The 14,357-nt window shown below is 46.9% G+C and overlaps 1 protein-coding gene across 1 annotated transcript; it reads left to right on the top strand.

The window, feature by feature from the left end:
* The first annotated feature begins 3,068 nt into the window (after positions 1 to 3,068).
* Klk5 (kallikrein related peptidase 5) lies at positions 3,069 to 13,890 on the top strand. The gene is made up of 8 exons (XM_052760327.1): positions 3,069 to 3,077; positions 4,724 to 4,782; positions 5,985 to 6,068; positions 6,901 to 6,923; positions 8,481 to 8,745; positions 9,641 to 9,897; positions 10,075 to 10,208; positions 13,438 to 13,890. The coding sequence occupies exons 1-8, from the start codon at positions 3,069 to 3,071 to the stop codon at positions 13,591 to 13,593; spliced, it is 987 nt and encodes a 328-aa protein (XP_052616287.1). The 3' UTR covers positions 13,594 to 13,890.
* Positions 13,891 to 14,357: the final 467 nt, after the last annotated feature.

Below are 14,357 nucleotides of genomic sequence, written 5' to 3'. Positions count from 1 at the left end.
TTCTAGGAGAGCTAGCTGTATCATTTGTTGTCCAGTCTCTGTGTAATGGGAAAATGCAGGGCTTGTCTCAAGTCAATTAACAATCATTGGTCATTGATAACTCTCAATATCAATGGGCTCAATTCCCTAGTGAAAAGACACAAACGAACAGAATGGATGCAAAAACAGGATCCATCCTTCTGCTGCTTACAAGAAACACACCTCAACATCAAAGATAGACATTACCTCAGAGTAAAGGGCTGGAAAAAGATTTTCTAAGCAAATGGACCTAGGAAGCAAGCTCATGTAGCCATTCTAATATCTAATGAAATAGACTTCAAACCAAAATTAATCAAAAGAGACAAAGACACCTCATACTTGTCAAAGAAAAAAATCCACCAACCAAGATAATATTTCGATTCTTCTATTTCTTCTTCTCTTTTTTTTTTCAAGACAGAATTTTTCTGTGTAACAGTCCTGGCTGTCCCAGAACTCGCTTTGTAGCTGTTTGAGGCTGTCCTCAAACTCACAGAGATCCACCTGTCTCTGCCTCCCAAGTGCTGGGATTAAAGGCATACATTACCAACATCACCAAACTGATGTTTCAGTTCTTAACATCTATGCTCCAAAAACAAGGGCACTCATGTATGTAAAAGAAACATTAATGAACTTAAATCACACATTGATGATGAGAGACTTCAATATTCCACTCTCACCAATGGACAAGTTATCCAGGCAAAGCTAAACAGAGAAATACTGGAGCTAACAGGCATGTTAAACCAAATGGACCAACAGACATCTACAGAACATTTCACCCAAACACACAAAGATACCTTCTCAGTGTCTCACAGAACTTTCTCCAAATTGACACAAAACAAGTCTCAACAGATACAAGAAAACTGAAATGATGCCCTGCATCCTATCAGACCACCACAGATTAAAGGATTTCAACAACAACAGAAAAAACAGAAAGTCTACAAACTCATGGAAACTGAACAACTCTCTACTGAATGAAAACGTGGTCAAGACAAACGAAGAAATTAAAGACTTCTTAGAATTCAATGGAAATGATTACATAATATACCCAAACTTATGAGACACCATATCTATTCAATATAGTACTTGAAATTCTAGCTAGATCAATAAGACAACAAAAGGAGATCAAGGTAATATAAATTGGAAAGGAAGAAGTCAAAGTATCATTATTTGCAGATGATATGATAGTATACATAAGTGACCCCAAAAATTCTACCAGGGAGCTCCTACAACTGATAAACACCTTTAGTCAAGTGACTGGATATAAGGCTAACTAAAAAAAAAAAAGAATCAGTAGCCCTCTTATACACAAATTAAAAATAGACTGAGAAAGAAATCAGGAAAACAACACCCTTCACAATAGCCACAAATAATATAAAATATCTCAGTGTAACTCTAGCCAAACAAGTGAAAAGCTTGTATGACAAAAATGTCAAGAATTTGAAGAAAGAAATTGAAGAAGATATCAGAAGTTGGAAAGATCTCCCATGCTCATGGATTGGTAGGGTTAACATAGTAAAAATGGCCATCTACCAAAAGCAAACTACAGATTTAATGCAATCCCCATTAAAATTCCAACACAATTTTTTAGACCTTGAAAGGACAAAATGCAACTGTATATGGAAAAAATCCTATATATAGGATAGCTATAAATAAATAAATAAATAAATAAATAAATAAATAGATAGATAAGTAAGTAAGTAAGTAAGTAAAAAATCCTGAACAATAGTAGAACTTCCAGAGGTATCACCATCCCTGATTTCAAGCTGTGCTGTAGAGCTATAGTTATAAAAACCATGTGGTATTGGCATAAAAACAGACACACTGATCAACTGAATCATATTGAAGACCCAGACAAAAATCCACACACCTACAGACACCTGATTTTTGATAAATAAACCAGAAATATACAATGGAAAAAAGAAATTATCTCCAACAAATGGTGCTGTTCTAACTGATGTCCGCATGTAAAAGATTGCAAATAGATTCATATCTATTACCCTGCCCAAAAGTCAGGTCCAAGTGGATCAAAGACCTCAACATAAAACCAGATACACTGAACCTGATAGAAAAGAAAGTGCGAAATAACCTTGAACACACTGACACAGGAGACAACTTCCTGAACAGAAAGAATCCTGATAGCACAGACACTTAATTTGACAATTAATAAATGGGACTTCATCAAACTGAAAAGCTTCTGTAAGGCAAAGGACACCATCAATAGGAAAAATAGCAGCCTACAGAATGGGAAAAGATTCTTGCCAACTCCACATCCAGTAGAAGGCTAATAACATATATACACAATAAACCAAACGATCCAATTAAAAAATGGGGTACAAATCTAACAGAATTCTCAATAGAGGAATCTCAAATGGTCGAGAAATACTTAAAGAAATGTTCAACATCCTTAGCCACCAGGGAAAAGCAAATCAAAACTACTCTGAGATTCCATCTTACACCTGTCAGAGTGACTAAGATCAATAATACAATTAACAGCTCATGCTGGTGGGGATGCAGAGCAAGAGGAATACTCTTCCATTGCTAATGGGAGTGCAAACTTGTACAGACACTAGAAATCAATATGACAGTCCCTCAGAAAATTGGAAATTGATCTACCTCAAAACCCAGCTATACCACTCTTGGGCATATTCATTCAACCACAAAGACACTTGCTCAACTATGTTCATAGAGGTTTTATTCATAATAGCGAGAAACTTCAATTGAGGGACATATAGTCCCTCAACTGAAGAATGGATTTTTAAAAAATGTGGTACATTTACACAATGGAACATTACTCAGCTGTTAAAAAAGTGACATCATGAAATTTGCAGACAAATGGATGGAACTAGAAAAAGTATCCTAAGAGAGGTAACCCAGACCCAGAAAGACAAACATGATACGTACTCACTCATAAGTGGATATTGGCTATTAAGTAAGTGATAACTATGCTACAATCCAGAGACCCAGAGAGGCTAAGTAATAAGGAGGGCTCAAGCGAGGACACATAGATCTACCTGGGAGGGGGAAATAGAATATATTTTGTAGATGGACCAATGGACCAGGTAGGTGGGGATGGGAGCAGATGCAGAGACCCATAGCCAGACATTAGGTGGAGAGAGAGCCTAAGTTGAAGGTCTCCTGTGGGGACCTGCCCACTGGGAACTTAGGTCACCTGTGAAGAGGTGGCCTGGAACCGAGGAAAGGCAAGTGCGCACCGCTCACCCAGACTCCCTCTTACCCGGAGACAATCAGACGCAGCGGGGAGTCAAGTCAAGCAAGAACTCGTTTATAGATAGGCAGTAAGCCTCTTTTATACCAGAAAACCTCCAAACCCTAGGAGGGGGTGAAGGAACAAACCAATCATTTTAGAGGGCACCCTATGTACAAGTTGTTTATGTCCTGACACTATCTCTTGTTTTTTAGTATCTTATCTTAGCATAAACAACTTGAGCTAACTTCCTTTCTCACCATTTGTATCCACTCTCTGCGTAAACACCTTAAAGCTTAAGCTCTATTTATCTGAATTTCTCTCGGCACCCTCTTTGCAGCCCATGTACCCCCCACAGTCTCCACTGGGTCCCTCCGGAAGCTTGGAGAACCCCATGTAAGAGGGGAGGAGAAATTGTGGGAGTCAGAGGGGTCAAGGACACCCAGAGAGTAAGGCCTGTGGAGTCCACCAAGCAAGGCTCTTGGGGGCTCCCAGAGACTAAAGCAGCAATCAGGGAGCCGGCATGGGTCTGTGCTAGGCCCTCTGCACAGACGTGATGTTTGGTGGCCTGGTGTTTTGGGAGGACTCCTGACAGTGGGAAGAGAGGTGTCTCTGACTCTTTTCGCCGCTTTGAGGACCCTTTTCCTCTTTCTGGGTTGCCTTGTCTAGCCTTGATGTGAGGTTTTGTGCCTGGTCTTATTGTACCTTGTTGAGCTGTGTTCAGTTGACATCCCTGGGAAGCCTGCTCTTTTCTGGGGGAAGGATGGAGGGGACGGGACTTGAGTGGATCTGGGAGAGAGAGGACGTGGGGTGAACTGGGAGGAGTGGAGGGAGGGGAGGCTGAAGTTGGGATGTATTGTATGAGAGAATAATAAATAAACACTCAAGTATGCACATTCACACATATACACACAACACCAAATTAAATACTTAAAATGATAAAGTAATAAGTAAATAAAATATAATATAATACAAATTTTAAAAATAAAACATTTAACAACTGCAAGCTGAATTTAAAAGACCATATAAGTCAGAAAAAATGTGGAGAGAAATGGGTTGCTGATTTTGTAGCTTTAATATATGAAATAGAAATTCCCAGAATCACATTAAACCTCAACGTGGGTTTTGTTGTTTGGCTCCCCCCCCCCCCCCCCCCCCCCCCCGTGCAGTAAAGCCCACCCCAGGCTCTAACACCTGGGAATTGGAATAACACTATTGGAATCTGCACACCTTCATGATGGTCATTTCATGTGAAGCAGGGTTGTGTCTGGCACTAACCAGGCTCATAGATGCTGGGCTCCTGCCTCCCTGTGGGGATAGAGACCTGGAGAACTGGTGTGAGGTCGGGACAGAGAAGATCAGGACAGAGAAGAAGGCCAGAGAGGCAGCCAGGATCAGACAGGAGGGTGGTGCTCTGCTTGCCGTCCAGTGTCCCACTTCCCAAAGCGCTAGGCGCCACCCACCTCTCGCCCTGGCTCTTGGCCTCTTTTCCATTAACAGGTTGCCCTGCCCAGCTGTGTCATCCATGTCCGGCTGTGCCAGCTGGACCAGGGCACCTGGTGGGGGCAGCCTGCTTCCCTGCCTCCTGCTGACCCTTGGCCTGGGACCCAGTATGGGGGCTGGGAATGGGTCCGGGTTTCAACTGGAAATGGCCTTGTCTCTCCTGCCCAAATGACAGGGAGAAGATACAGCGACAGAAAGGGACAGGGAATCAATATTCAGAGAGAGAGAGAGAGAGAGAGAGAGAGAGAGAGAGAGAGAGAGATGAGAGACAGAGAGACAGAGAGAGCGGGAAAAGAAAGACAGACAGGGAAAGAGAGCCACAGAGAGAGAGACATAAAGAGAAAAAGAGAGTCAGTACAGAGACCAAGAGAATCAGTGGCAGAGAGAGATCAGGGTGCACAGGAGGTAGGGACAGAGAGACGGGGAAAGACAGGCCGACAGACTCATTGTCAAATGATGACAGACTCTGAAAGGTCCCGTGAGGACTGACAGCTAGAACACAAGGTAGAAGAATTTTTAGAAACAGACAAGATGGAAGTGATGAGAAGGGAGACAGAGATGGAACGGGTGAGTGAATGGGACACAGGGGAAAAATTAGAAATCCTTGATCCAGAAGAGCACCTCTGGGCTGGTGAGAAACCAGATGTGAGGAGGGCCTGGCCAGCCCTGAGGACCCCTCCCCATCCTTGGGGCCAGGGAGGGAGGGAGTGGCACTAGGCACTGGGTGGGGGGTGTTCTGGGGGTGGAGGGGAGGGGAGACAGGAAGAGTGAGTGCTAGGGCCCAGACTGACAGGAACCTCACTGCCAGGGAATGTGCCCCGGGGACCAGTGGGTGGTTATATCACCAGGTGCCAGAGCAGAGGAGGAGTGCTGGAAAGCTCAGGCCAGCTTGAGAAGTCTGCAGCTATATTGGGAGCCAGAGCCCACCACCCACTGCCCAGGGGACCAGGGACAGTGGCAGGTGAGGCCTGGGGAGGGACCTCAGAAGGTAAGAGGGGAGAGGGGCCCAGGGCTGGCTCTGTCTTATCTTGGATTCACCTTGCCTCTCCTCACTATCTGCACTCACAGGGACTGGAAGATGCTTGCAGCCCTCCCCTCCATGCTGGTCCCTGGGTGCTACGGGTGGGGCTGTCATCCCCCCCGTGATATATGTCTTCTAGGGAAGCTGGCCAGAGAAGGTGGGGAAAGTGGGCCAAGACTCCCAGAACCACCTAGGCCTCTGCAGAACCATCCAGCCCCAGCCTCTATTTCTTACCAGGTGCGGCGGTCATGACGAGGGCAGGACATCCATGGAAGTGGACGATGGCTACCCTGATGGCAAGCCTGGTTCTGGGGGTCTCAGGTAACCAGAATCCCTAAGTGTGTGGTGGGGGACTGCCTCTGTAGACCACTGGTTGTATTTCTGGGACCAGGTGAATGTGTGTTTGTGTCTGTGTGGTTACACAATTGAATGTGGGCCCCATGCCTGCATATGTACTAGGGAGGAGGGAATGGCTTTTATTTTATTTTATTTTATTTTATTCTATTCTATTTTATTTTTAAGGCAGAGTCTCGCTGTGTAGCCCAGGCTGGTCTAGAACTCACTATCTAAACTAGGCTGGCCTTGAACTTGTGGCCAGTCCTCTTATATCCACCTCCTGAGGGCTTGGATTGCTGTTGTGTGCCTTCCTGTGTTTTTGCTATTGATGGTTTGTTTAAGTTTATTTATTTATTTTATTTTATTTGTATGAATTTTGCCTAAAGCATGTCTGGTGCTCAAGGAGACCAGCATAGGCTTCAGATCTCCCGGAACTAGAGTTGCAGGTGGTTGTGAGCCGTCATGTGGATGCTAGGAATCATACCCAGGTCCACTGCAAGAGTAGCCAGTGCTCTTACCTGCTGGGCCTTCTTTTCAGACCCCTTATTTTTAGTTTTTGAGACATAATCTCACTTTGTAGCCTAGGCTAGCCTAGAACCTGCTCTATAGCCCACGCTCTCCTGGAACTCACTCTGCAGCCCTGTCTGGCTTTGAACTCTGGTCAATCCTCCTGCTTCAGCTTCCCAAGTTCTGAGATTACAGGTGTGAGCAACTGTGACTAGCTTGTGTGTGGCCTCCTCCTCTGTCAAGTGACCGTGCATGGCAGTTGCTACCGACCCTGGGAGACTTTGTACGGCTGGGTGTCCATGCACTGCAGATGGTGTTTGGCGCTGCAACCGAGTGAGTGCACATTCCAGGCTGGTGCAGATGCTGCTGTACATTCGGCCTGGTGTGTCTCCTCTGCACCCCAGTCTGGAATGCAGTGCAGCGCCGCTCACCACTGTGAAAATATATGACCCTTGTGTTTGCAGATAGCCCCTTTCACGGGTGAGGTTGTGTCTGTGACCGTATTTGTGATCCTGTGACAGGTGGAACTTTACATTTCGGGGTCTGTGAGTGCAGCTGAATATGTGTTCAGGTAGCTGTATCTAGGGTTCCTGACCCCGCCTCGAGGAACTGAGTGAGAAGTCACTATAGAAGGTAGCTACTGGGATGATTCTCTTGCACTGTGCCAAGCCGGGAGTCAATATAAATGTTTAAGTGTGACATGTCAGCATGTCCGTGTGCAGAAGTGTATTCCCATCCACATATACATGCCTTCACTCAGATGCTGGTCAGGTGTATGAGCTCCTGAGGGATGACCACCTGACCCTCATGGGAGCAGGTGCATTTGGACATAATACATGTGTTCCTTGGGATGTGACTATGGGTGCATAGAGCACTGAGGCCTCCCTTCTCTGGGTCATTAGCAGGAACATGACCAGTGACTGTCATGTGGGGGGGGGTGACAGAACGCATACAAGTCTGTGTGGGAATTCAGAGAGTGAGCCTTGCTGTACCCTTCCAGAGTCTTCTTTTCTGTCCTCCTCCCGAACTCCACCCGAGAGCTCTGACCCCCCCCACACACTGTTCTCAACCAAGTTCTCACCCCCAGAGCCTACCCCTTTTCACTGGGCTCCACCTTGCTGAGGTGGCTCCAGAGTTCAGCTCTTTGTGGAACTGATCACCCCAAGTGACTTTGACCTCGCCTCTCCCTAGTCCCCAGGCTCCCGGGTCTTAAACTTGCTCTCTTGGTGCCTCAGCCTCCTGAATAGGTGGGTGACAGGTTTGTGACACTGGGCTTGGCTTGGCTCCACTTCTGGAAACCAGGTTCCAAACCTCAAGCCTGCTCTACCCTTAAGGGCTCTTGTGCCCCAGGGTACCCTCCTCCTCCCCGGATATCACCAACAGAGCTCTAAGCAATGTCAGGAATCCTTGAGGCTCACAAAGTCCTGGGAGCCCACTGGAGCTGGGTATCTGTCCTAAACCCCAACTCCCTGGCTGAGCGGTGCAGTTCCGCTTCTTCTACAAGCTCCTTCCCTGCAGCCTTGGCCCTGCCCACACAGCTCTGAACCCGCCCCTACAGAGAGAGCCACACCTGACTGACCTGGGCCCACCTCTACAGTCTCGGTCGGTCCTACTTCTATACCCTGACCCCACCTTGAAGTCCTAGCCTTACCCCTGCAGCTCTGTTGTCTACATTCTAGGACTCAGTCCTTCAGCCCTCACCCAGTCCTGTAACCCCTGGCCTCACCTCCACAGTCCTGGTTCCAATTTCTTATCTTAGAGCCTGGGGCGTCGGGTGAGACAATTTGGTTGGTTCCAGTTCCTGACTCTAAGAGTACCCCTGCTTCTAGGCCCCTTTCCCGAGTCCAAGCCCCGCCCCAAGCCCATTCTCCACCCACTCTCTATTCCCAGAGCCTGTTCTTGCTGACGGTTTTTCCTCTTGTGACAACTCTGGCAACCGGCCCTCTGGGACTAACAGAGACCTCAGCAAGGAGTCCGAGTCAGGGGAGGACACCCGGTCGGATAGCAGCAGCTCTCGCATTGTGAATGGGTCAGATTGCGAAAAGGATGCGGAGCCATGGCAGGGTGCTCTGCTGCTGGGACCCAACAAGCTGTACTGTGGGGCGGTGCTGATCAGCCCACAGTGGCTCCTCACAGCAGCGCACTGCAGAAAGCCGTGAGTATAGCTGGAGAGGAGGGGATGAGAGAGGGGGGGAGGCAGGAGGCAGGAGAGGAGAGATCTGGGGAGGGGACTGGGAAGGAAGGAAGGAAGGAAGGAAGGAAGGAAGGAAGGAAGGAAGGAAGGAAGGAAGGAAGACTGTATAAGTTCATGGATGGAAAGATGGAAGAAGAAAGATGAGTAGAAGGAAGGCTAGGTGAGCGTGGGTGAATGGATGGACTGACCTACGGATGGGTTCGTGGATGGATGGGAGTTTGGAAAAAAGGATGGAAGGACAGATGGAGACAACAGTATGAGGACGAGGTTAACTCTAACGAGGTTAACACTAACGAGGGATGATCTGGGCATGGGAGGTAGGGATAGGTGGAATTGCATGTTAAAAGGGGGTAAAGATAGCTAAAGAAAGAGATGGCAATAGAGGTAGGAGAGAGGTAAGGAGAGAAATGGAAATGATAAAGATTATATAGACATAAGCATGTGGAGTGGCTTGGAATGGAGGTGGGGTTGGGACCTATGAAGATAAAGATGAGGTTGGGAAGGGGCTGGGTTGCTGGAGGTTGCTGGAGGGTACATACTCAGGTCGCAGTTAATGTGGAAATGGAATGCAGATAGGCTGGGAGCTGTGATGGGGATGGAGGTGCACACAGGGTAGAGATTGATAGAGTTAGGGGTAGAGTTATGGATGATGATGGTGTGAAACTGGGTTCAGAATGGGTGGAGTTGGGGTTAAGGCTGGGATAGAGCTGGTTAAGGACAGGGTTGAATTGTGGATGAGGATGGGAGGGAGGGAGGTTGGGGATGGGATGAAGATGGATTAGGGCAGGCATTGAGACTGCCTTGGACAGGTGGTCAGAGTTTGGGGGCCAGCACTGATCATTGCCATGTTCCTCAGTGTGTTCAGAATCCGTCTGGGCCACCATTCCATGTCACCTGTCTACGAGTCTGGGCAGCAGATGTTCCAGGGAATTAAATCCATCCCCCACCCTGGTTACTCCCACCCTGGCCACTCCAATGACCTCATGCTCATCAAAATGAACAGAAAAATCCATGACTCTCACTCAGTGAAGCCCATCAAAATTGCCTCCGAGTGTCCTGCCCAGGGGACCAGGTGCACGGTGTCTGGCTGGGGGACAACAAGCAGCAGCCACAGTGAGTACACTGGTTCCTCCTAACTCCTGCTCTTCCAGCCAACTCTTGCCACATAGCCCAGGCTATCCCGGAACTGTGCATCTTCCTGTCACAGCTTCCCTGGGGTTTGGGTAGCAAGCTTGTATCACCATGCCCGGCTATGCTGTCTCTCACCCTCACAACGCTCTTGTTTGACAGATAACTTCCCCAAAGTCCTCCAGTGCCTGAATGTCACTGTGCTGAGTGAGGAGAGGTGTAAAAACTCCTACCCGGGACAGATAGACAAGACCATGTTCTGTGCTGGTGATGAAGAGGGTAGGGACTCCTGCCAGGTAAGGACTGGATGTAGCCCCATTTATCCAGAAAAATGACTGAGTTCTGTTTACATTTTTTATTTATGTGTGTGCACATGTGTCACAGAGCGTGTATGGAGTTCAGAGGACAGCATGTGGAAGTCAGTTCTCTTCTTCCACTTTGTGGGTCCCAGGGATTGCAATGAGGTCACTGGGCCTGACAGCCAGCACCTAAGTTACCACTGAGCCGCCTCACCAGCCCATCAAGTGCCGTACAGATTACCTGGACTTAAGTGCCAGGACCCTTATTTTCACAGAGTTCGTGTTTCAGGGCACTGTTCTTTGATGGACACACAGCTTGAGCCTCTACATTCACTTTCCAGTTTTCATCCAGGAAATTTTTAAAAAATAAAAGGAAGTGGGGCATGGCTTGTCATCTCAATGGGAGGCTGAGTCAGGAAGAATGAAAGCCCAAGAGCCAGCCTAGGTTACAGAGTAAGTCCAAGGTTGGCTGAGCAATGTAGTGAGACCCTATCTCAAAATAAAAAGTGAAAATGAAGCTAGGGGTGTTGTTCAGTGGTAGAGTCCTTGCCTAGAATCCCCCAGTGAGGGGCTGTGGGCGTGGTTCAGTGGTAGAGTCCTTGCCTAGAATCCCCCAGTGAGCGCCTGTGGGCGTGGCTCAGTGGTAGAGTGCTTGTATAGCATGCTACTGGCTTGAGTTCTGTCTCCTGCCTCAGGAAACAGTAAATAAAGAACTAAGGAGGTGGAATTAACATTAATAGTATATTGTATTTAATTAGCATATGTGATCTATCTATGTTCTCAAGTGACATTTTTCAGAATTTAGTTACTATATAACAATTACAAATACACCACTTACACACACACACATCACACAATGCCTTTAACCCTAAAACTCCATTTCAGTTTGCTAGACATACTTACTGCAACTACCATATCACAATCAAGTCTGGAAGGAGAGACCAAGGCTGTTCCTTGTGGTCAAATAGGTTGTGCCCCCTTTACATAATGGCTGTCATAGTTCTGTCTTCAAGCATGTGATGGATAAATGTCTCATTGTAACAGAATTCATTAGATGGTAGTTTTCTAATAAATGCTAATAAAATGTCATGAGGAAAGAAAAGAGAAAACTTGTTTTAAGTATTTTAAAAAGTGTCTAGGTGAGCCTTCATTGTTGGAAGTGCTGAAGAAGCAGAAATAAAACACAGACTCTTTTGGTCAGGGCTAGAGAGATTGCTTGGCCATTAAGAGCACTGGTGGCTCTTTCAGATGTCCCAAGTTCTGTTCCCAGCAGCCACATCTGTAACTCCAGTTCCAGGGGATCCAACACCTTCTTCTCAGGTACCCGCACTCACATGCATATACCCACACATAAATTCACACATATATTTGCAATTTAACACAGTGGTTCTCAACCTGTGAGTTGTAACCCTTTGGGGTTGAAGGACCTTTTCACGGGGGGGTCACCCAAGACCATCCTGCATATCAGACATTTACATTACAATTCATAACAGTAGTAAAATTAGAGTTATGAAATAGCAACAAAAATAATTTTATGGTTGGGGGTCAGCACAACATATTAACAGTCAGCACAACTGTATTAAGTGTCCAGAATTAGGAAGGTTGAGAATCAGTGATTTTACGTAATAAAAATAAATCTTTAGCCGGGCGGTGGTGGCGCACGCCTTTAATCCCAGCACTCGGGAGGCAGAGCCAGGCGGATCTCTGTGAGTTCGAGGCCAGCCTGGACTACCAAGTGAGTTCCAGGAAAGGCGCAAAGCTACACAGAGAAACCCTGTCTCGAAAAACAAAAAAACAAAAAAACAAAAAAAATAAAAATAAAAATAAAAATAAATCTTTTTAAAATGTACAGTAGTAACCTAAAAAACTCCTTTGATCAAGAAACTTTACAAGTAGTGCTATTTCAGAAAGTTCTAAGGAGTCACTAGAAAAGACGATGCAAGGAGCAGTCTTCATGGTGCTTGTGAGGAGGACTTCCTTAGATAGGTTGTATAGAAGCAGAGACTATAAAACACCCTGCAGCCAGACTCGTGCAGGCTAAGGGCACAGCAAGGTCCTGTGCAAAGGCAGCAAGGAGAAATTTGACTGATTCAAAGAGTGGAAAGGACTCACTGTTTCTTGGCCACAGTTGTGTTGGGGGAAGCAGTTCATGAGCTGAGGCAGTGACTGGTGGATCCCCAAGGCTTGCTGGATCAGTAAGCTCCAGGCCAATGCAAAACTGTCCCAAAAAACAAGATGGACAGCGCCTGAGGAATGATGTCCGAGGTCGTCTTCTGACCTCCACTTGTACATGCACACACGTGTGCACACATACATACACAACAACAACAGTGGTACTGAACAACTACAGGATTGACCCTACTAATAAAATCACTGTGATGGCTGATTAAGGGCTGCCTCTGTTTCAGATTACTGACAGACACCCACTCATTAGCTCAGGCAGCAGCTAATGTGAGCCTTAGTTTACAGGCTCAGAGAAGTTGACTAACGTACTCTCAGAACTCAGTGCAAAAATTTAAAGAAAAATCATTGAGACACCATCTGGGCCGGGTAGCATAGGACTATCATCCCAGTTGTTCAGAAGGCTGAGGCAGGAGGATCACAAGTTCTAGCCCAACCTGACCCTGTCTCAAAATAAACAACAAAAATAAACAGAGGGAGGAGAAGAAACAAGGAGGGCAGGGGAGAGGAGAGACAGGGAAAGCAGGAAGAAAGGAGAGAGGTAAGGGAGGGAAGCAGAGATAGAGATAGATAGATAGACAGACAGACATACAGACAGACAGATAGATACACAGATAGATGATAGATAGATAGATAGATAGATAGATAGATAGATAGATAGATAGATAGATAGATAGACAGACAGAGCAGGCAGGCAGGCAGACAGACAGATAATGAAGAGATGGAGAGGACAGGAGGCAGACTAGAAATCTTATGAGGAGAAAGCAGATGAGGAAGCTAGTGTAGGGAGCTGGGAGGAGGTTAGGGTGTTGGCTAGAGCCTGGCTGGCGGGCTTTCTACGATCTGAACCTGAAGTGAAATACTGACAATGTCCTCTCTCTGTTTTTACTACACTGAACCCTGTCTGTCCTCTCCCCTTGTTTGAACCTGCTTCCTGTGTCCTGGCCCTTTTGCTTCAACGCATGGTGCTGGGTGTCTCATTCCTCCTCATTCTTCCTTACCACATCCTTGTCCCCTTCTGTGTACCTCCATTCTTCCCCAACAGGGTGATTCCGGGGGACCTGTGGTCTGCAATGGCCAACTGCAGGGCCTTGTATCCTGGGGTGATTTCCCCTGTGCCCAGCGGAACAGGCCAGGTGTCTACACCAACCTATGTGAGTTCTCTGAGTGGGTTGAGGACACCATCAAGTCCAACTCATGAGCCACACCAGGACCCCTGGAGCCAGCATCACCCCACTGCAGTGAGGAGCACTGTCTCGCTTTGAGGATGCTGCGGATACCTGCCAGTCTCTCCAGGCCAAGCTCCTGGCATCAAGATCCTCATCCCAAATAGTGGACTGGCTCTGTTTCTACAGCCAGGTCCTAGGGACACTTCTGGAATGACAAGGGTTGGGTTGAAACTCATCATCCTCAGTGTATCCATCCACAAACCCAGAGTTGAGCCTTTTCTGCAGCCATAACCCACATGTAGACCCAGAAATAAAAAACATGGGAAGAACCCCCTTGGTATGTCTCCTCCTGTGCCATGCAGCTGTGGGCAAGTGGCTATCTTAGATACTTTTCCACTGTGTGCTAAGACACCATGACCAAGGCAACTTATAGAAGAAAGAGTTTGTGTGGAACTTACAGTTCAAAGGGTTAGAGTCCATGACCATTATGGGGAGGAGCATGGCAGCAGGCAGGTAGGCTTGGTGCTGGAGCAGTAACTGGGAGCTCACATCTTGAGACACAACCACAAGACACAGAGAAAGCTAACTGGGGGTGGCACGGGCATTTAAAACCTCGAAGCCCACCTCAGAGACACACCTTTCCCAACAAGGCCATACTTCCTAATCCTCCCCAAACATTTCTACCAACTGAGGACCAAGCATTCAAATATACGAATCTGTGGGGACCGTTCTCAGTCAACCACCACAGAGGCTTCTCCTCTGGCACAACGCGTTTGCATGGGGTCCTTTGGTGACT

The sequence above is a fragment of the Peromyscus californicus genome, unplaced genomic scaffold (genome assembly GCF_007827085.1).
Source record: "Peromyscus californicus insignis strain IS unplaced genomic scaffold, ASM782708v3 Scaffold_4__1_contigs__length_199733344, whole genome shotgun sequence".
Classification (NCBI taxonomy): domain Eukaryota; kingdom Metazoa; phylum Chordata; class Mammalia; order Rodentia; family Cricetidae; genus Peromyscus; species Peromyscus californicus.
Note: the sequence above shows the minus strand (reverse complement) of the source record. Positions and strands in the feature narration are given on the sequence as shown.